Source organism: Danio rerio, chromosome 15 (assembly GCF_052040795.2).
Source record: "Danio rerio strain M-AB ecotype USA chromosome 15, GRCz13ab, whole genome shotgun sequence".
In the NCBI taxonomy this organism is placed as follows: Eukaryota; Metazoa; Chordata; class Actinopteri; order Cypriniformes; family Danionidae; genus Danio; species Danio rerio.
The window spans coordinates 46,440,001-46,462,500 of NC_141035.1; the positions used below are offsets into that span (position 1 = coordinate 46,440,001).

At 36.9% G+C, this 22,500-nt stretch overlaps 1 protein-coding gene across 12 annotated transcripts in view; it reads right to left on the bottom strand.

Moving 5' to 3' along the window:
- The window catches only part of grm5b (glutamate receptor, metabotropic 5b), a 156,558-nt gene that overhangs the window by 21,830 nt on the left and 112,228 nt on the right, over positions 1–22,500 (bottom strand). For all 12 annotated transcript variants that reach the window (XR_015508212.1, XR_015508216.1, XR_015508217.1 and 9 more), the window contains 3 exon segments: positions 13,201–13,436; positions 6,800–7,046; positions 2,246–2,414 (listed from right to left, as the gene is read on the bottom strand). Coding sequence is in view for 5 of the 12 variants with exons in the window: in XM_087282294.1 (XP_087138420.1) it covers positions 2,246–2,414; positions 6,800–7,046; positions 13,201–13,436 (652 nt within the window). In the remaining 7 variants the exon portion in view is untranslated.

Consider the following 22,500-nt stretch of genomic DNA (forward strand, 5'->3'; position numbering starts at 1 on the left):
AATGTGATTGTGAAGTACTTGGTGAAAATATACTGATATTACTGACTTGTTTTGCTGCTATTGATTGTTTTCATCTGTCAGAATAATAATAATAATAAAATTAGTTTTAGTTGCTTTCCACAGAAGCTCCGTCCACCCATTTGAAACCATGTCCTGTATTTTTAGCCAATCATCATCAGTTATGTGGTTGTCCCACACCTACATACACACATACATACCAATCATCGTCAGTTATGTTACTGTTCCACCCCTACACGCACATGCTGATTGTTATGTAGTTGTCCCACCCCTACACACATGCCAATCATCAGTTATGTGGTTGTCCCACCCCTACAAACATGTGCTAATCATCATCAGTTATGTAGTTGTCCCACCCCTACACACACACACACACGCCAGAGATCATCAGTCATGTAGTTGTTCCACCCCTACATACACATGCCAGTCATTATCAGTTATGTGTTTGTCCCACCTTTACACAAAGACACACATACACACACACATCAACAGTTATGTGTTTGTCCCACACCTACACACACACCTACACACACACACACACACCCACACACGCACACACACACCAGTAATCATCATTTCAGTTGTTGTCCCACCTCTACACACACTCACTCACATACATGCCAATCATCATCAGTTATGTAGTTGTCCCACCCCTACAAAGACGCTATGTAATTGTTATCAGTTATGTAGTTGTCCCACTCCTACGCATGCGGATTGTTATGTAGTTGTCCCACCCCTACACACATGCCAATCATCAGTTATGTCGTTATCCCACCCCTATAAACATGTGCCAATCATCATCAGTTATGTCGTTGTCCTACCCCTACACACACACACACACGCCAATAATCATCAGTCATGTAGTTGTTCCACCCCTACATACACATGCCAGTCATCATCAGTTATGTGTTTGTCCCACCTTTACACACAGACACACATACACACACACACATCAGTTATGTGTTTGTCCCACACCCACACCCACACACACACACACACGCGCACACACACACACACACACACACACACACACACACACACACACACACACACCAGTAATCATCATTTCAGTTGTTGTCCCACCTCTACACACACTCACTCACATACATGCTAATCATCATCAGTTATGTAGTTGTCCCACCCCTACAAAGACACTTTGTAATTGTTATCAGTTATGTAGTTGTCCAACTCCTACGCATGCTGATTGTTATGTAGTTGTCCCACCCCTACACACATGCCAATCATCAGTTATGACGTTATCCCACCCCTACAAACATGTGCCAATCATCATCAGTTATGTAGTTGTCCCACCCCTACACACACATACGCCAATAATCATCAGTCATGTAGTTGTTCCACCCCTACATACACATGCCAGTCATCATCAGTTATATGTTTGTCCCACCTTTACACACAGACACACATACACACACACACATCAGTTATGTGTTTGTCCCACACCCACACCCACACCCACACACACACACACACAAATACACACACACACACACCAGTAATCATGAGTTCAGTTGTTGTCCCACCTCTACACACACTCACTCACATACATGCCAATCATCATCAGTTATGTAGTTGTCCCACCCCTACAAAGACACTATGCAATTGTTATCAGTTATGTAGTTGTCCCACTCCTACACACACACACACACACGCAGCAATCATCATCATCAGTTATAGTGGATTTTCTACACAAAAAAATCATCATCAGTTATGTAGTTATCCTACCCCTACACACACAAATGCCAATCATCAATTATGATCGGTTATGTGGTTGTCCCACCTCTACATACACACAAACTTCATCAGTTATGTAGTTGTCCCACTCCTACATACATGCCAATCATCATAGGTTTTGTGCCCCACTCACACACCAGAGGAAAACTGCGTCTGTGAGCTCAATTGCTAATTGTACTGTATATCAATTATATAATGCCTCAATTGATTGTCTGTAACAGTGTTGTATCAGGGGAAACAATCATTTATTTGATTTACTCATTACTGAAAAAAGTAATCCCGTTTGTAATGTTGTTCATATTTAATGCTGAATTATAAAACAGAAAACAAAACACAGATGTATAGTAAAAAAGTAAATCAGCGTTTCAAAATTAGCCATTCTATGATCTGCTAGTGAGTATTACTTGTAATATTTTCAGGTGATTAGTGCACAAACTATTTAAAATGATCGCACACATATATGTCAATGTCTGACCTTGATCTGGCCTTTATCGCAGGGCTCGCTGCACACAGATTTAATGATGTCCTCTTTGCTCGGCCAGATCTCATCATCGTCGATCTGCAGCCCACTGTTGTCCCAGCTGCCCACGTTGGTGTAGTCGAAATAATCCTTGCCCATCTTCTTAAAGTTCATGATCACGTAACTAAAGGGTCAAAACACACAACCAGATGAAGACGAATGAAGCTGAAGGCTGAATTCATCAAACTGACTGAAGCATCGATCCGTTCATCGACTCCGCATGATTGATAGACAACAGCAGAGAAATCAGTCACTAAAATGATGCTTTGCTGCAGAAACTAGACATAATGTATGTGTTTTTGGACTCTCAAAGTGTTGTAGTCATTGATTTGGTTTTTATGAAGCACCAAGGATCAGGGTTTCGATTAGAAATCTTTTTTTAGTGTTCTGCAGGAGAACATAAAAACTCTAAAACTAGATCATGGATGTCCTAAGAATGAGTGAATTGAGTGCACAATTTCAATTTTGGATGAACTATCCCTTTTGATATGTCAAGGTGGCCATCATCTATTATAATGGTACTGCCAGTCTCTGTTCAGGATTTGTTTACGTACGGGAATGTGTGAAGTATCACAAGCAATGCATCAAAATTCCACTGATTTCCTGAGATAAACTTTGCATTTTGGGATAATCCACCGCAGCTCTTTGATAATGAGCTGAACTCTCCTTCCTCTCTTTGCAGTATTGGATTGACACAATATGTAGCCTATTCCTCTTTCTTTTTCTGCTTTGGAGAAGAAAGGAGAACAAAGTATCACTGCTTGAACTGACTCAGAAATGTTTCGCGCATTTTCGTAATGAATTAATACGCATCGAACTCTGTGCAAGGTTTGTTTCAATGACTGTAAAAAATATGGACGACGCGACAGCCCCTTTTCCCATTGAACGCCTTGAGGGCAAAACGCCTGCTTGACAGGCACAAACTGTCGCAAAAGACTGCTGAAATTGGAGCCTTGACATGCGCAGAAGGACTGTCTGATGGAGCCAGAGGAGGAGCCGCGAAAATGAGCAGAGTCGAGCTTCCAACCAAACGCTTTATGTAAAATAAACCACGCCCCCCGAACTTCTCAGCATGCATTTGCTGTCATATCAACACAAATGGATGTAATAGCGTTAACAAATGTGAGTTTTTTTTTTTTTGTATTCAATCGCGCCAGCTCCGGGCCGCAGCGCATAACCTACTCGCGGCATCGCGGGCTGATTCCGGCTCACATGCGGCAGCACCGGCTCGCTCGGCTGCCGCATCTGTCTCGATTGACTCGGGCTGGAATCGGGCAGTGAGTCCAGGCATCCGGAGTAGGTCCAGCAGAGGTAGTCAGTCTGAGCTCTGAGGGGTAAGTCTCCGGCAGGCGAGAATCTAGCCGAACTGGCCCGAGTGTATTTTGCCATCTGGGTGGCTAGGCGTGTATCAGCAAACTAATAAAGCCCGAAAAAAGCCCTGACCTTAGCGAATAAACAGTGTTCCACCAGGATCATGTATGTCAGAAACTATAGTTTACTGCTGAACTCATTTTGTCATGGTAAAATAACATAGAAATCTAATAATAACATTTCAGTCTCCTGCCGAAGCTCAGACGCGCTGCTTTGAGAAACTGTCAATCACCGCTGTCAATCACGATGACACACCGAGCATTAAATTACTGCTAAAAACAAACTGTTTACAAAAATGAAGATCTGCACCTATTTCAGCACAATAACCAGTGCCTTAATCGACCAGAACCATCTTTCGGGACATTTTATTGCAAGTGTAATAAGTTTTTTTATTTGGGCTCAAGTCTCCTTCATTAACACGGAGGAGGCGGGCTTTATGACTTGTACTGCAGCCAGCCCCCAGGGGGCGATCTAACGGCCGAGACCTTCACTCAAACGCAGGCTTGCGGCACACTTGGTTTGTTTACATGCAGAATTTTTCACAAATGAATACACTGCAAAAAATGCTTTTCTTACTTACATTTTTTGTCTTGTTTCTAGTCCAAATATCTAAAAATTCGGTACCACTTTAGAATAACTATCTGTTATAATTTTATTATACAGAAGAAGCATAATAAAATGCGTCTTGATATAAGCAATTTTGGTAACACTTTAAAATAACTATCCGTTATAAGTAGTGAATACATCATTAATAAACTGTTAGTTAATGAGTTATAAATGACTTGTTAAATAAAAGTTAATAGTTTGTCAATTATTTATAATTGTGCCTTATAGATAGCCAATAGATAAATTACAAGCTGTTAGTTAACAAGTTATAAATGACTTGTTAACTGTATTTTAATTATTTATAATCATACCTAATCAATTAGTGATAGATCATGAACAAGCTGTTAGTAAATTACTTACTAAAGACTTGTTAAATATCAGTTAATAATTTATATAAGTTATTGGGACGTTATTCTAAAGTTGCAACTATTCTTCATTTATTAACTCTTAGTAAATGAGGAATAGTTGAAACTTTAGAATAACGTCCCAATGACATACTTAAGCTAATAACTAACACTTAACTAATATACTAACTCACACTTTACAGATCAGATGTTCATAGTTTGTTAACCATCTTACCAGTGAAACTTCGTTACTATTATATTATATTATAATTTGTTATAATGATCTAATCATATTAATGATTAGATCATTAATAAACTGTTAGTTAATGAGTTGTAAATGATTTGTTAAATAAAAGTAAATAGTTTGTTAATTATTTATAACAGTGCCTTATAGATAGCCAATAGATAAATTACAAGCCGTTAATTAACAAGTTATAAATGACTTGTTAACTGTATTTTAATGATTTATAACTATACCTAATCAAGTAGCAATAGATCATGAACAAGCTGTTCGCAAATGAGGAATAGTTGCAACTAGAATAACGTCCCGGATATCTGCAAGTTCGTCACTATGTTATGTCAAAACAAAAACAAATACCAGAAACATTAGCACTTAATAGTTTGGAAAGTTTTCTTGCTAATGTAGTGGTTTTCTTGGTTTTTCTCTTACTAAATCAAACTCAGTCTGGAGGTTATGAATATCAGAAGAATATACTTTATTGTCGACAACAAAGGAGAACTTTCAGGAGACCCCCAGTAGCTTCTCTGTCTGAAAAATTCTGTCTCACTGATGGTCTGGCCTGCTTATATACAAGTCTGCAGCTGCTCTTTACATTGTTCTATATTTGTCAAACAAGATCCCACCTAGTTTTAACCCTTGACCTCAAATTCCACCTCTGACATCTGTTTCCTGAGACACCTCAGGCTTTTTTTACCACTCTCTTTTCATCCCTTTTTTATGACCCTTAGTTGTTTCCTCAGGCCATTTCCCCTTTCTAACGCTACATAACACTTTAATTGTTTTAATGGTATGCAAGTCTACAAGCAGATTATATATATACAATTTGAATATATAGATTAACTTCACACTTTAAAGAGTATAAAATCCACCTCACTAACTATTGGGTCAGCAAAATAATCTTGTTTTTGATTTGTGATAAGATTATTTTGCTTACCTAATTGGCAGATTATTTTGCTTGATTTAAGGAAAAACTCACTTTATTTTGACATATTATTTTTTAAAACAAGACAATATGTTTTGCTTGTCTTGAAAATGCTTCTTGATTTAAGAAATTGTAGATATTTAGACTTGAAACAAGACAAAAAATCTAAGTAAGAAAAGCATTTTTGCAGTGTACGAAAACAAAAACGCCTACGAAAATTGCAGACTTCAGTGTGCAAAGACCTTTACTATGAATTATTTTTTCTTTTTCACATATTTTTCAAACAGACCCTTGCCGAAACGCGTAGGTTTTTTAAGATTTAGCCATGTGAATAAAGGCTTTTTAATTTTTCCATATTTTTCGAGTGACTGATTACTGTTGTTGTTTTGATGAATCCCTTACCCAAAGAGCACCGACCAAATATTCGAGTTACCCTGAGCGCTTTTTGTTAGTTTTTCTGGATTAATTTCTCAAACAATGTTTAAAAGAGCAAGGAATTTTTCATAATATTTCCTATAATATTATTTCTTTTGTAGAAAGTGTTGTTTGTTTTATTTTGGCTAGAAAAAAAGCTGTTTTAAAAACTTTTGAGGTCAATAATATTAGCCCCACATTTTTTTTTTTGATAGTCTACAAAACAAACCACTGTTATACAATGATTTGCCTAATTAACCTAGTTAAGCCTTTAAATGCCACTTTAGGCTGTATAGAAGTGTCTTGAAAAACATCTAGTCAAATATTATTTACTCGTCATCATGACAAAGACAAAATAAATCAGTTATTAGAAATGAGTTAAAACTATTATGATTAGAAATGTGTTGAAAACATCTTTAATTTAAACAAATTGAGGGACAAAATTATACAGGAGGGCTAATAATTCAGACTTCACCTGTATGTAGTAACTTAGAACTGTTGATTCACTTAACTTTACAATTATGCACAGTTTATTTACTTATTAATGTGAAGGCAATGAGTGTACTTGCTTTTTCAACTAAGTGCTTTTTAAAGTGTTTTTTTTAAAGTACCTCCCGGGTGAATCTCCGTTCTCGTCAAAGTAAATGTGTTCTCCGGTCACTCCAGAGAAGTTGGTCTTCATGAGGAACTCCAGGAGTTTTGACCCATCGATGGGCCTCATGGCGTCACACAGTCCCACCACGCCTGGACACAGAGATTTCTGCATGCTGTGGAGCCCATGGGCCATGCTGTAGATGGCATTGATCACAAAACCCATTTTGGTGTCCTGAGCGTATTGTTGGCGCAGAGAATCGCGCTCTGAAAGAAGAAGAAGAAGAGAGCAGATTAATGTGGGATAACTGGTCTTTGCCCTGTAGGCAGGTTAATGATGAACCGTGCTAATTTGTTAATTTGTTCTGTGAAAGTGATTTGATGCGGAGGAGAGACCCATATTTCCATCTCCCTGCCGAGTCTCGTATTTGGATCATAGATGTAGATTTCGATTAGCGCTAATGTTTTTTAGGTTGTCGAGCACTTTATTAACTAGGAGTGTGTGATGTTTTTTTTTTTTTTTTTTTTTGTAGTTTTAATGGCATTATGGAGTAGGTCATTAGATGTATTTCATCTTGAGATGAAATCGCATTGATTGTGTGATAAAGCGTATTAGAGTGAGCCTTTAAATCCGACTATGGAAAGAATAAATATAAACTCACCGGCCACTTTATTAGGTACACCTGTCCAACTGCTTGTTAACGCAAATTTCTAATCAGCCAATCACATGGCAGCAACTCAATGCAGGTGACGTTGAACGTGGCATGGTTGTTGGTGCCGGATGGGCTGGTCTGAGTATTTCAGACATCGCTGATCTACTGGAATTTTCACGCACAACCATCTCTAGGGTTTACAGAGAATGGTCAGAAAACAAGAAAATATCCAGTTAGTGGCAGTTCTGAGGGATTAAATGCCTTGTTGATGCCAGAGAACAGAGGAGAATGGGCAGTCTGGTTCCAGCTGATAGAAAGGCAACATTAACTCAAATAGCCACACCTTACAACTGAGGTCTGCAGAAGAGCATGTCTAAACACACAACACATCCAACCTTGAGGCAGATGGGCTACAGCAACAGAAAGACCACACCTGGTGCCGCTCCTGTCAGCTAAAAACAAGAAACTGAGGCTACAATTCACACAGACACACCAAAACTGGACAATAGAATATTGGAAAAATGTTGCCTGCTCTGATGAGTCTCGATTTCTGCTGCAACATTTGGATGGTCGGGTCACAATTTGGCATTAACAACATGAAAGCATGGATCCATCCTGCCTTGTATCAACGGTTCAGGCTGGTGGTGTAATGGTGTGGGGGATATTTCATTGGGACACTTTGGGCCCATTAGTCCCAATTGAGCATCATGTCAACGCCACAGCCTACCTGAGTATTGTTTCTGACCATGTCCATCCCTGCATGACCATAGTGTACCCATCTTCTGATGGCTACTTCCAGCAGAACAACGTGCCATGTCATAAAGCTCAATCATCTCAGACTGGTTTTTAAACATGACAATGAGTTTCTCTGTACTCAAATGGCCTCCACAGTCACCAGGTCTCATTCCAATAGAGCACCTTTGGGATGTGGTGGAACAGGAGATTCGTATCATGGTGTGCAGCCGACAAATCTGCAGCAACTGCGTGATGCTATCATGTCAATATGGAGCAAAATCTCTGAGGAATATTTCCAGTACCTTGTTGAATCTATGCCACGAAGGATTTAGGCAGTTTTGAAGGCAAAATGGGGTCCAACCCGGTACTAGTAAGGTGTACCTAATAAAGTGGCCGGTGAGTGTAAACAAACAGCTGAACAACAAAAAAACACTGTAGGATAAAACTCATCAACATACCTCTTTACTGTAGTACAAATCACTTTCTATATTCAATTTTTTTCTTCATGTATTAAATCAATATAATTGCCACCTTTTAAATTCAAAATGGCATAAATATGAAAATATAAAAATGTACAGGCTATTTTACATATTTCACTATCATAATATAAGTCATAATAATAATAAAAAAAGATACAACATGTGATGTTTTAAAATGAGTACATTTACATACAACAAATTAGGTTCCGAGTTAAAAAACCTATTTGGTATACAGTTAAATTAGAAGCGAATACACATAAATTAGGGAAGTTTAAATAGAAAAACAAGTGAGTATACCGAGGTTATACGCAATTATTGATCCTCAGAAGAGGTTATACAAAAAAAGCTCGTGGAAAAAAGTAAGCATACTGAGTATACGTGCGTATAGCATGGACTACACCACTGCTATGTATGTATAAATCAGCACATGATGTAAAACAGATTAAAAATGTGCATAATATATTGTATAGAAATGGTGTAGTGGGCTCTGTTGGAGCAAAGATAATTTGTCTCTGTTATTCAAATATTTTTGAAATTGTTATTTTATTGACCAAAATGTAACAAAAAGATCTGAAAAAAGAAAAACCATCCTCATCTCTCTTCACACTGTTGTTCAGGCTGATTCACATGCAAACAGACGGAAACTGCCGTTGCTCCTTTTTTCCGTCTTTATTTTTATATCCGAGAGGTAAAGAATTTGAGAAAGTTCCTTTGAACTAAAGCCGGAGCCCAGATAAATGGAGCCAACTAAAGAGCGCGGCTAATGCAGGGTGTGATTTCTGGAGTCTGGATGAAAGCACACACTCATTTGTTCTCGTCCTCTTTTCTGTGACTGCTGTTACTCTGAAAGGTTACGGCTTTACTCGCTGCTTCTCCTCCAACCACTAAGCCTCAGAGTGGGAGCAGATGAGGACGTGCGGGATCGGATAAGAGGAATATTTCAGCCTTTTAACCCTAATTCAATATGCATTCTGTCACCTTTGTATGAAGAATGACAAAATAGAATAAAAAAAATGGTCAAAATTCACAAAATAGTCGTAACTTTAAATTGTAGCTGATTGGCTTTAAAGTTACAGCTTTTGTTGTTAATTTATAAAACATTTAGAGCAGGGCCGGCCCTGTACATTTAGGGGCTCTAAGCAGAATAGTTTTGGGGTCCTACCTTGCTCTAAATCAGGGGTCTCAAACTCAATTTACCTGGGGGCTGCAGGAGGCAAAGTCTGGGTGAGGCTGGGCCGCATAAGGGATTTCACACAAAAAAAGTCCTCAAATGTCATTATTAACAGTTTAAATTATTTCTTCTGAACATGAAGTGTCCTGAACATTAATAGAACATTGAGTGAAGATTATGAACAGTTCTTCTGAACATGGCATCTTTTGCCTACTTCTTGCTGCCAGAGACTCGACAGCGCTTCTTCTCACAAATCTGAACCACATTTGGCTTAAGAGCGGAAGCAGTTGAGACCCTCAGTATGGCTTGAAGATGATCATCATTAAGTCTAGACCTGTACTTTGACTTATTGAAGTTCAAGGTGGAGAATAACTTCTCACACAGAAAAAAGTGGGGGAACTCACTCAAAACTTCCATTCCCTCACCTAAAAAAAGGCGTATATATGTATAAATAAAACACCCCCACCCCACTCCAGTCACATCAGTCTGTACCAGTCTGTATCTACCTATAATATATGCAGGCTGTAGCTAGGTAGCTAAGTGGCAGGCAGGGGCGGGAACAGCTGACCTTGGTTCTGGCCGGCGCGAGTTCCCTCCTACTTCCCGCCCGTCACAGCGTCTAACAAAGGGGCGGGGTGCGTGGTGATGTCACCGGCATCCCCGCCCCTTTGTTTACACGGCGGGCAGGGAATGCCAGTGACCGCTGTGCACGGATAGAATCAGCAGAGCGGGGAGCGCTCTCTCTCCCCGCTCCGCTGATTCTGTCAGTGTACAGCGGTCGGCGCGGGCCACAAAATATTGCACTGAGGGCCGCAAATGGCCCGCGGGCCGCGAGTTTGAGACCCCTGCTCTAAATAGTGCAAACCGCCCTACGGTGATTTTATTGCTTATTAAACACAATCAATGAATCAAAAAAGTAAAGCCTAATTTCTTCCACTTAATAACTCTCTGACTGATTGGACATTTATAACAGCATTGTTTTAGCAGCTTCAAAAATGAAGAATCAAAAAAATAAAGGGACCAGTGATTCCTGCTTTGCATCCAACATATTTAAAACATATTTAATTAATTTAGCAAACATAAAATAAAGATTTTATAAAAGATTCCACGTTTAGTTTTATGGTTTTAATAAATTCCAAAAGGGCGACGCAGTGGCGCAGTAGATAGTGCTGTCGCTTCACAGCAAGATGGTCGCTGGTTCGATTCTCGGCTCGGTCAGTTGGCGTATCTGTGTGGAGTTTGCATGTTCTCCCTTCATTCAAGTGGGTTTCCTCCGGGTGCTCCGGTTTCCCCCACAGTCCAAAGACATGCTGTACAGTTGAATTGGGTAGGCTACTTCCCCTACTTCCTGGTGTGATAGATTTTCCCTCCAGTTGAATGCAAGTAAAACAAAAGATATGGTGATAGATTACAGGAAGGCTTCTCCAACCCCGAACATAACTAATATTAAAGGCTTGGACATTGAAATTGTTGACACGCATAAATATCTAGGGGTCGTTATTGATAATATGTTGACATTTCAACCTAACACCCAGGCTGTATATAAAAAAGTCCAACAAAGACTGTTTTTTCTGAGGAAACTTAGATAATTTCAGGTCTGTACCTCTATGATGACGCTGTTTTATAAACAACGAATCTGTTTTATCTTTTTGCATTGTAGCTTGGTACGGCAATCTGAGTGTGTCAAGCAAGAACAGGTTGAGCAGCCTGGTGAAGGTGGCAGGCAAGATCATTGGTTTTAATCAGACTGGTCTAATGGTAATCTATGAAACTATGTTCTAAGGAGAGCTCAGGGTATCCTATGCACCCCGGATCACCCACTGTACTCTGTATTTCAGTTGTTGCCATCAGGACGTCGTTTTAGGATTCCTATTTCCAGGACAAATAGAACCAGAAATTCTTTTATAATGGTGGCCATTAGGTCATTAAATGAGTCCAGGGGGGAGGGGGATGTTTCTATATACTGATGTATGGATGTTGTGTAGTAATATTTTTTAATGTGTACATGGAACTTTTGCAACCCAAGCTCATTCTGGAAACGTAGCCCCGCGGACGTTTCTGGAGACCGCGATTTACATGGCCGGAGGTACGTAAAGGCCGCGTTTGGTTTATTTCGAGCGAACGCTACGGGGCGGTGTGGCGCCGCTTCGCCCCTCCTCTTCGCGCTCGCCGGCCGACGGCTCGCCTCCGAGTGGAGGGCTTTCCCGACGCAATCAGTTTGTCCGCCTAGCTCACAGCGGAGGCCCCGGAGGAGGAGGAGCCGGCCGCGGTGGACGACGACCGGGATCGAGTCCGGGGAACGGCGGGTTTCGGAAAACAGGTAAGACGAAAAACGGAATCCAGAAAATAAGGGCGAGAACGTGGCGGGATCCGAAAACGCGGTCGAAATCGAAGACGAGGGCTTTAGATTTTTTTTTTTTTTTTTTTTTTCGATCCGGCGGCTTTTCGCGCGGGAACGGCGCAGGCGCGAACAGCACACAGCGGCCTCTCGCGGATCCGCGAAAACAAAAAAAACGCTCGAATACGTACCTCCCGGGACGTAAATCGCGGTCCGCAGAAACGTCCGCGGGGCTACGTTTCCACAATGAGCCCGGGTTGAACTTTCGCCTGTGTTATGGTACCTTGTTGCAATTTTAGTTTCCCTAACGGGATAATAAAGCTGAGTCTGAGTCTGAGTCCAAATTGTCCGTAGTGTATGTGTGAATGAGTGTGTATGAATGTTTCCCAGAGATGGGTTGCAGCTGGAAGGGCATCCGCTGGTTCTTTAAAATGGTGTACGCGTGAAATAAGCCGCTTAGTTCGCTTACAGGGAGGGCTGGCTATGATTTAGAATAAAAAATGTATTAATTATTTTTTAAAAATGTATTTATTTATAACATTAACTTATTAATTCAGTGTTTGAGGGATATTTGGTGTATTCTGACCAACAGGATAATCTGATTAGTTATTTCAGAGGTTACTGTAGGTCAAACTATGCATTTGACATTACTTTCAGGCTGCATGTAGAAACAAACACCTACAGTATATTAGGAGAAAACTGTCATATAAACATATTTGGTGTTTATCTGTGCTCTAGATCTGCCGGTTTCAGTCTGTTGAATCAAGTACTGAAAAGAAAAGAGTACTGGGAAACACCTATACACACTCATATTCACACACACACTCATATAGTACAGCCAATTCAGTCTAATCAATTACTCTATAGCGCATGTGTTTGGACTGTGAGGAAACCTGTAGGAAACCCACGCCAACACAGGGAGAACATGCAAACTCCACACAGAAATGTCAACTGGCTGGCACTCAAACCAGCGCCCTTCTTGCTGTAAGGCGACAGTGCTAACAACTGAGCCACAATGGAAAACTCTTAACAAATGTTGACTTACTGCCGCAGGTTCGGTTGTATTTGTGGTTCTCCTGCGCGTGTCCCTTCAGCCGGCAGTGGAAGCGGTGCTGCCAGAACTCGGGGAACCAGGGGTTGCGCATGTTGTTTTCAGGACGCAGCTTCAGGTAATAATCATCAAACCACTTCACATCTGCAGACTGCAGCTTTATGGTGATCCCGCCGGCCGCCTCGCGCACATAACCATCTGTGACATCATAGCGGTCCGCCCATCCGTCACTGCAAACGAGAGCACTCATTAGTGGGTGAAAAACTGCAGCATGTTACAATTGACACAACACTAAGATATATTTTATTAACTCCATATATACTACTATACTACTATAATAAACTATTACAATATAATAGATTTGTCCCCAGTATTGGGTTGTGTCTGACTCTGGAAGGATATCTGCTGCGTAACACATACATGAGGGAAATAAGTATTGAACATGCCACCATTTTTCTCAGAAGTTATATTTTGTCAATCAACCAGCATAGGTGGAGCTTTAAGGCGGAAGAGTTTGTTGTTGACAACTACCGGTAGCGCTACCACTTTTTCAAGGCGTTCAGATTTGCGTGCACTATTCCACGTCGTATCCTTAAAGCCTTAAAGCTCCGCCTATGCTGGTTGATTGACACCTCATTTGCATTTGATTTATCATTTGCGATGTCAGTTTGAGGATTTGATTCACCATTTGCGATGTCAGTTTGAGCATTTGATTCACCATTTGCGGATTCGTTTAAGGATTTGATTCACCATTTGCGATGTCAGTTTGAGCATTTGATTCACCATTTGCGGAGTCGTTTAAGGATTTGATTCACCATTTGCAGAGTTGTTTGAGCATTTGATTCACCATTTGTGATGTCGGTTTGAGCATTTGATTTATAGTTTGAGCATTTGATTTATTATTTGATCTTTTAAGCATTTGAATTTTCATTTTAATTTTGTTAGGAAAAAACTTTGATTTATTATTTGAGGAGTCGGTTTGAGGATTTGATTCACCATTTGCAAAGTCCGTTTGAGCATTTGATTTATCATTTGCAGAGTCAGTTTGAGCATTTGATTTATCATTTGCAGAGTCAGTTTGAGCATTTGATTTATCATTTGCAGAGTCCGTTTGAGCATTTGATTTATCATTTGAGGAGTCAGTTTGAGGATTTGATTTATCATTTGCAATGTCGGTTTGAGCATTTGGTTTATAGTTTGAGCATTTGATTTATTATTTGATCTTTTAAGCATTTGAATTTTCATTTTAATTTTGTTAGGAAAAAACTTCCATACTTTTGACCGGGAAACTCACAGGTGTAATAAGGTTGATTAAAACAATCAAAATTAAACGAAGGAGATGATCATCCCTTGTATATGTTCAAATGCATAGTGTGGAGGATCTCATAAGGCCTTGGGGCAATCAGATGTAAAACACAATATTAATGAGTGTTTTAAGTTGCAAATCGGTCAGATTTGACCCGAACACGACAGGAAGGTTAAAGGTGCTGTTGACTTGACATTTTCACTGGATGTTGGTAACAATCAAAGAAATCCATATATGCAAACAAACAAATCTGATCAGTTTACAAATTAAATTAAGGTATGTTTAATGAAGTGAAATGACACAGGGAAAAAGTACTGAACACATGAAGAAAGGGAGGTGTAGTTCGGCAGAGAACGCCCAGACAGCAGCTGAAATCTCAGTAAATCTTCAGCAACCCTCTGCCCTTCCTCAGTGTAAATGAATTTCAGCTGCTTCAGTCCAACATCTACCCTAAATTTCAATTACTAGTGTAATATATGTGTCCTGATAGTGTTTTTAGCATTTACCTGAATGAGCACTGTACTACTGTACGTCAAACAGATCCCACTATTATGTCTTTAGTTTCTTTTTTGTTACTTAATAACCTATTTAAACACATTTTAATCAGTTTTTAATCATTTTTAATTCTTTGTTGTTTCTTTTATTCCTGTTTATGTAAAGCACTTGTGAATGAAATGTGCTATATAAATAAACTTGTCTTGTCTTACCTACTACTAATAGTTTGTTCATGTTAGTAAATAAATTAAGTAATGGGACAGTATTTTAAAGTGTTAATAGAGGTGAAAAACATCTCTGCTAAACATCATTTGGGAAATATCTGATATAATTAATTCAGGAGAATAACTCTTTTAATTGCTAATTGTCGTCAACTGTAGCTGGAGGCAATCAGACTCCATAATACACACATAACAACAAATAATAACAATAAGAGGAAGAATTTCCATAGTTTTACAAAGATATTTCGGTAACACTTGTCCATTTGTGTATTAGTAGACTGTCTGCTTAATATCTGCTCATACTGCTCCTTCAGCAGACATTAAACTGACTATAACTTTGCATGTGCACGTCAACTTACACTAACCCTAACCCCAACCTAACAGTCTACTTATAATCTACTGAGAATTAGTTGGCATGTAGATGCAAAGTAACTAAATCCAACAAACGGACCATCAAAATAAAGTGTGACCGACATTTTAACAACTAAATGCATTAAAATAGTTAGAAATCAGCAAGTAATAAGGTTGTGTTACATTTCAGGTGTCCCCTCAGAAGGTAGCTCACTACATAGGCAGCTGACAGCAATGCCATGCTTTCTGTAACAGATTCTCAATTTGAGTATGTGTGTGTGTGTGATTTTTGGCAGAAAGATTGGGTTCGGCTCAGTGAAGCCATCCCGAAACCTGCGCCGACTGATATATTTGGACAAATTAAATAGTTCTGATACAGAGTAGATACAAATTGCCAATTAAACGAACACCCGCACACAACTGACTCATTATCTCGCTGCGCGGCACTGCCAGTTTCCCCGGTAACCATGACAACCTCAGGCATATTTTTAAAAAGACTCATAATTGTTCATGTGTATCAACCACACGCACGGTGTCTTCAGGTTTGCAGATCTGTAGAGATCAAAGTGCACTTAATTATTCAGTTCAGGGCATCCATGCACTGAATCTGATATTAAACAGTGATTATATAGACTAATATTGGCATTCTTGTTAAATATGAGAAAATAAGTCTGTGAAGAAATGTCTTTGTTGTTTAGCCATAGATATAGATATAGATATTTATATCTATAGATATAGATATTTTATTCAAAATAATACTTTTTTTAAAACTCTGGGCTTTTTGAAAACAAACAATTGAACAATGCTATAAATAACAATAAAAAAACAAAATACAATTAAATAATTAAATAATAATAAATATATATTATATATAATAAATAAAAATAAATAAATAAAATTAATTAATAAATTGAATTAAACTAAATACAATAAAAATGTAAAATAATAATACTAAATAAATAAACAAATAAAATTAAATAAATCAATTAGAAAAATAGATACAATAAATAAAGTAATAATTAAATTAAATGCCATTTAAAAAATAAATAAATAAATAAATAAACAAAAATAAATTAAAATTTTAAATAATATTTAAAAATAATTAAATAAATTTTATAAAACTTTAAAACATAAATAAATAAATAAATAATGTAATAAAATTCAATAGTAATAATAAAACAAAATAAAAAAATAATAAATAAATACAATTTAAAAATAAATATATAAATACATTTAAAAAAATAAAATACAGAAATAAATTATAAAATAAATAAAAATTATTTTATAAAATTTTTAATAATAATAAAACTAAATAAATAATTAAATTAAATTATAAAATAAATAAATACATTTAAAAATAAATAAATAAATAAATTAAATAAATTACATAAAAAATAAATAAATGAATAGTAGAATAAATTAAATAAATACAATTAGTTAATTAATTAAATAAAAAATAAATAAACAAAACTTTTTATTAATAAATAAATAAATGTTTGGTCACGTTCGATTCATGTTAAATACATTAACAGTCTATACCCAAGCTAAAACTGGAACTAACTAAACAAAAAACTGAAGGTCACACCCAAATAAAAATGGTGGGGAAAATTCATTCATTCATTTTATTTTCGGCTTAGTCCCTTCATTAATCTGGGGTCGCCACAGCGGAATGAACCACCAACTTATCCAGCATATGTTTTACGCAGCGGATGCCCTTCCAGCTGCAACCCATCTCTGGGAAACAACCATACACTCTCATTCACACAATTTTAGGTACAAGTACAGGTGGGAAAAATATTAAGCACAATTTTAATAAACAAGAAAAATCAAGGGATGCTTAAAAATTTAAAATATAAAATATATAAAACATAAAAAACTAATTTAAATATATAAAAATTTTATTAAGCTATATGTGCCCTTATTGAAAACCAATAATTGCAAACACAACACACTCTCATAAAACAACAACAACAAACAACAACAACAACAACAAAAACACAATAAACATGACCAAACCAGGATTACAACACGACATTGGGTCAAATATAGTCACACCCAACCATTAGGTAACAAAGAGTAATTTAAATTTAATAAAAAAAATTAAAGTAACATTTGAGTTTATTCATATTTAGTCCAATGTTGTGCTAAAAGAACCAGGGAGCGGTAGTTTGTGGTAAGATAGCAGTTTTAATGGCAATTTCCCCCTTACATAGAAATAAAATAGAAATTAAAAATAGCATAGAAATAGAAAATTCCCACTTGCAATTTCAACCCCCAATATCTACTTGTAAAAATGGTAATAAAAATAAAATTAATTAATCAATCAAGCAATTCATCAAGCACACCATCACTGTTCAAACCAAAACTATGCCACAGAAGACAACCCAGCATTTTTTAGAGTGTGTAAATCTACATTAATCTGACCATGTGTTTATTTATCCATCCTATGTGTGCAGAAATAGATCCAGCATCTCTTTAAATCAAAATTCACTCAAATGCAAACTCTTAATATTCACTGAAGAGAGTTGAACATCAAAGTTGAACACAAAGCATCAGCATTGTGCATTGAGCATCAGTTGAACACAAACCCAGAAAGGCAGCACTGGTAAATCTGTTCACTTGTTTATAAAGTCATTCTAGCCAAAATAAAACAAATAAGACTTTCTCCAGAAGAAAAAAATATTATCAGACATACTGTGAAAATTTCCTTGCTCTGTTTGTCAGGGTTCTGCCACTCTGGTCTTGTAAATTCTTGTTTTGGTGGCAGAGCTCTGACACTACCCATGTCTGGTCCTGTTTCTGTCTCTGTGTGTGCGCGCGCCGTCGTGGGTGCACGCAGAGTGTGCGCGCTGCTGCTTGATGTGGCCGCGCGTGCTCTTGTACTAGTGTTTGTGTTTGTTCTGTCAGCATCGCGCAGCTTTATTCTCGGCGCCTCCGTCTAGTTGGTTTTAGTTTTGGTTGGTGCTGAGATGAAGCATGCGCGTTGCTTATGTGTGAGCGCACGGTAAGGTGTTTATCTATCGTGTGCTCGTGTCTTGCGTTTCTTGTCAAAGCACGTGGCTTGGTGTTTACATTGTGGTCACGTGCTTTTGTCGTGTGCTTCAGTGTTGTGCTTGTGTTGTCATGAACATGCGGTTAATGAGTTCTCTCATTGGCTGCATGTTCTGGTCCTGTTTTATGTGAGCGCATGGCTTGTGTTGTCTCTCTGTGTCATGCGCTCTCCCGTCTATTGTCTAGTCCCACCCTCCTTGTTAACCCATTATTAGTTTGTCATGTTCACCTGTATGTCAATTTACTTTTTGCTTTATAATCCCCTCATGTTTTCTGTTCTGTGCCAGTTTGTCGTCGATACTCCCTCTGTGTTCCTGTTCCAGTCGTGTCTTGCTAGCCTAGCCAAGTTTGTCTGTTTGTCTTATAGTTATGTTTTTTCCCCCCTCGGGGTAGTTTGTTATGGCTTTTTGTTTTTACTTTATTCAAGAGTTCACACTTAGCTGATGATTTACAAAGCTTATTTGGCATGCTGTCCCGGGAGAGAGCCCCGAGCTCAAGGGCTCCTCGAGCCCGGGGCTTCCTCCCGTTGGCAGAGCAAGAAGGGAGCCCGAGCTCGGTGGATCTCAGAACTCCCCTGCCGCTGTAGCTAAGGGAACGTAAGGAATTAGACAAGCTTGATTGTTAAGTATGTTGAATGTCTTTGGATGGTGGGAGGAAACCGGAGAACCCGGGGAAAACCCACGCGGACACGGGAAGGACATACAAACTCCCCACAGAAACACTCACCGGTCCTATAGAACTAGGACCGGCAGTATTCTTGCTGTGTGGTTGACAGTGCTAACCACTGGACCGCCGTGCCGCTCAATTGCAGGTAAAGGAGGAGAATAGGGGAGGAGGGGGGTTTCTTCCAAACGAAGATAAAGTGAACTGAAAACTGAGGCTATTTATGGTGCCTTAGGGCTCATATGATTGGAAGATTAGTGATTAGCAAATACGAGACTGGACGTGATAAATCATAAGCACGTGATCCTCTCGAAATTAGTTTATGAATAAACTTCACTTATTAATAAAACCCTTATTTGTTGCAATTGAGTCCTCGCTCCTTTTCCCCTCACCAATCCTGACACTGTTAAACATCATTTGGGAAATATAAAAAAAAATAATATTTTAAAGGGGGGGCTAATAATTCTGACATCAACTGTATTTACATATACACACACTTGCGCACACAATCCTTTTCACATGTACACAGGAACATTCACAAGCCCAATATATTTCTCACACACACATTTACTCATGTACACACACATGCACACACACACTACACACACCCGGGTGCAGATGGCATCATTGTGGGCAAACTCATCCGACACCCAGTGTGCTTGTGTGGAAGGAGCGATGACCTCACAGCTGGCTACCTCATGATTGGCTGAGGCTGTAGCCATGGCGACAGCATTAGAGTGGGTGTTTATGGGGGATTCCAAGGAACTCTTTAGAAAATGATCCTCTGTGTCTGCCGTCGCCTCAGATCTAATGTTTCACTATAGTGTTTTAAGGCCATTTGGTTCTACTCTGCACTCAGCATTTCACCCTTTAAACATTCACTTAGTGACGATCTATAAACTAAATAAAGTCACAATCACCTCACTCAAACATTATATGCATCTATACACTACCTGACAGTAGTCTTAACGTCGATCTCAGTTGTAAGAACAACAAATAATAACATGACTACTAGTTGATCAACTGGAAAAGTAGCAGAAGGTAGAACTGTTGAACTGCATCCCAATCATCACAAATACTGCAGAAGACCTACTGGAACCCTCATGCACACAAGATTCTCATAGAAATCAGTCAAGTTTGGTGAAGGAAAAATCATGGTTTGGGGTTACATTCAGTATGTGGGAGTGTGAGAGATCTGCAGAGTGGATGGCAACATCAACAGCCTGAGGTATCAAGACATTTGTGCTGCCCATTACATTACAAACCACAGCAGAGGGCAAATTCTCCAGCAGGATAGCGCTCCTTCTCATACTTCAGCCTCCACATCAAAGCTCCTGCAAGCAAAGAAGGTCAAGCTTGCTCCAGGATTGGCCAGCCCAGTCACCAGACATAAACATTATAGAGCACGTCTGGGGTAAGATGAAAGAGGAGGCGTTGAAGATGAATCCAAAGAATCTTGATGAACTCCGGTAGTCCTGCAAGAACGCTTTCTTGGCCATTCCAGATGACTTTATTAAGAAGTGATTTGAGTCATTCACTTAATTTTGAGGTGTTTTTTTTTTTTTTAATAAAAAACAACATATAATTTCTAATGCTATTTCATGTGTCTAATATTTGGATTGAAAACAGGACAAAAACACTTAGTTTTTAATAAATTTTATTATCATTATTATTATTATTATTATTATTATTATTATCATTATTATTATTATCATTATTATTATTATTATTATTATTATTATTATTATTATTATTATTAATATTATCATTATTATTATTATTATTAACATTATTATTATTATTATTATTATTATTATTATTATCATTATTATCATTATTATTATTATTATTATTAACATTATTATTATTATTATTATTATTATTATTATTATTAACATTATTATTATTATTATTATTATTATTATTATTATTATTATCATTATTATTAACATTATTATTATTATTATTATTATTATTATTATTATTATTATTATTATTAACATTATTATTATTATTATTATTATTATTATACTAACAGCTCAGGGATGAGTTATTTAAAAAAAATAACCAACAGAATAATTGATTAATAAAATAATCATTAGTTGCAGCCCTACAGTTCATACTTGCATCCAGCAGCTCAGAGTTCGTCCAGTCAGTAGAGTTAATAGCTAAAAATTTCCTTTATGGCATAATTCATTAAAATAAATGTAAAATAACATTCTTACAAGTATATTTTAAAAAGCGCCTAAATAATTTAGCACTTTGTGATTTTTTTCAGTTAAATGCAAAACTTTTATTTGAATATATGAATTTTCCATTAATTTAATTCATTATCTTGTGTCTCATCTCGTCTTGTGCAGTAAGTATCTCATCACACCTCACTAATAACAATTATTATTATGCCAATAATTTATATTATTAGCCCCCTTTCGATTGTTCAGCTTGTTTTAAGGAAACACTATAAATATATATTGAATAATAATGTCATATATTTAATAATAATATGATATATTGAATTATAATATGATATATTGAATAATAATGTCATATATTTAATAATAAGATGATATATTGAAAATTAATATCATATATTGAATAATAATATGCTATATTAAATAATAATATGATATATTGAATAATAATGTGATATATTGAATAATATGATACATTGAATAATAATGTGATAAATTGAATAATAATGTGATATATTGGATAATAATATGATATATTGAATAATAATGTGTTATATTGAAAAACAATGTGATATATTGAATAATAATGTGATATATTGAAAAACAATGTGATATATTGAATAACAATGTGATAAATTGAATAATAATGTGAAATTTTGAATAATAATGTGAAATATTTAATAATAATACGATATATTAAATAATAATATGATATAATAAATAATAATGTGATATATTAAATATTATTGTGATATATTGAATAACAATGTGATAAATTGAATAATAATGTGAAATATTAAATAGTAATGTGAAATATTTAATAATAATATGATATATTGAATAATAATATGATATAATAAATAATAATGTGATATATTGAATAATAATATAATATATTGAATAATAATATGATATAATAAATAATAATGTGAAATATTGAATAATATTGTGATATATTGAATACTAATATGATATATTGAATAATAATATGATATATTGAATTATAATATGATAT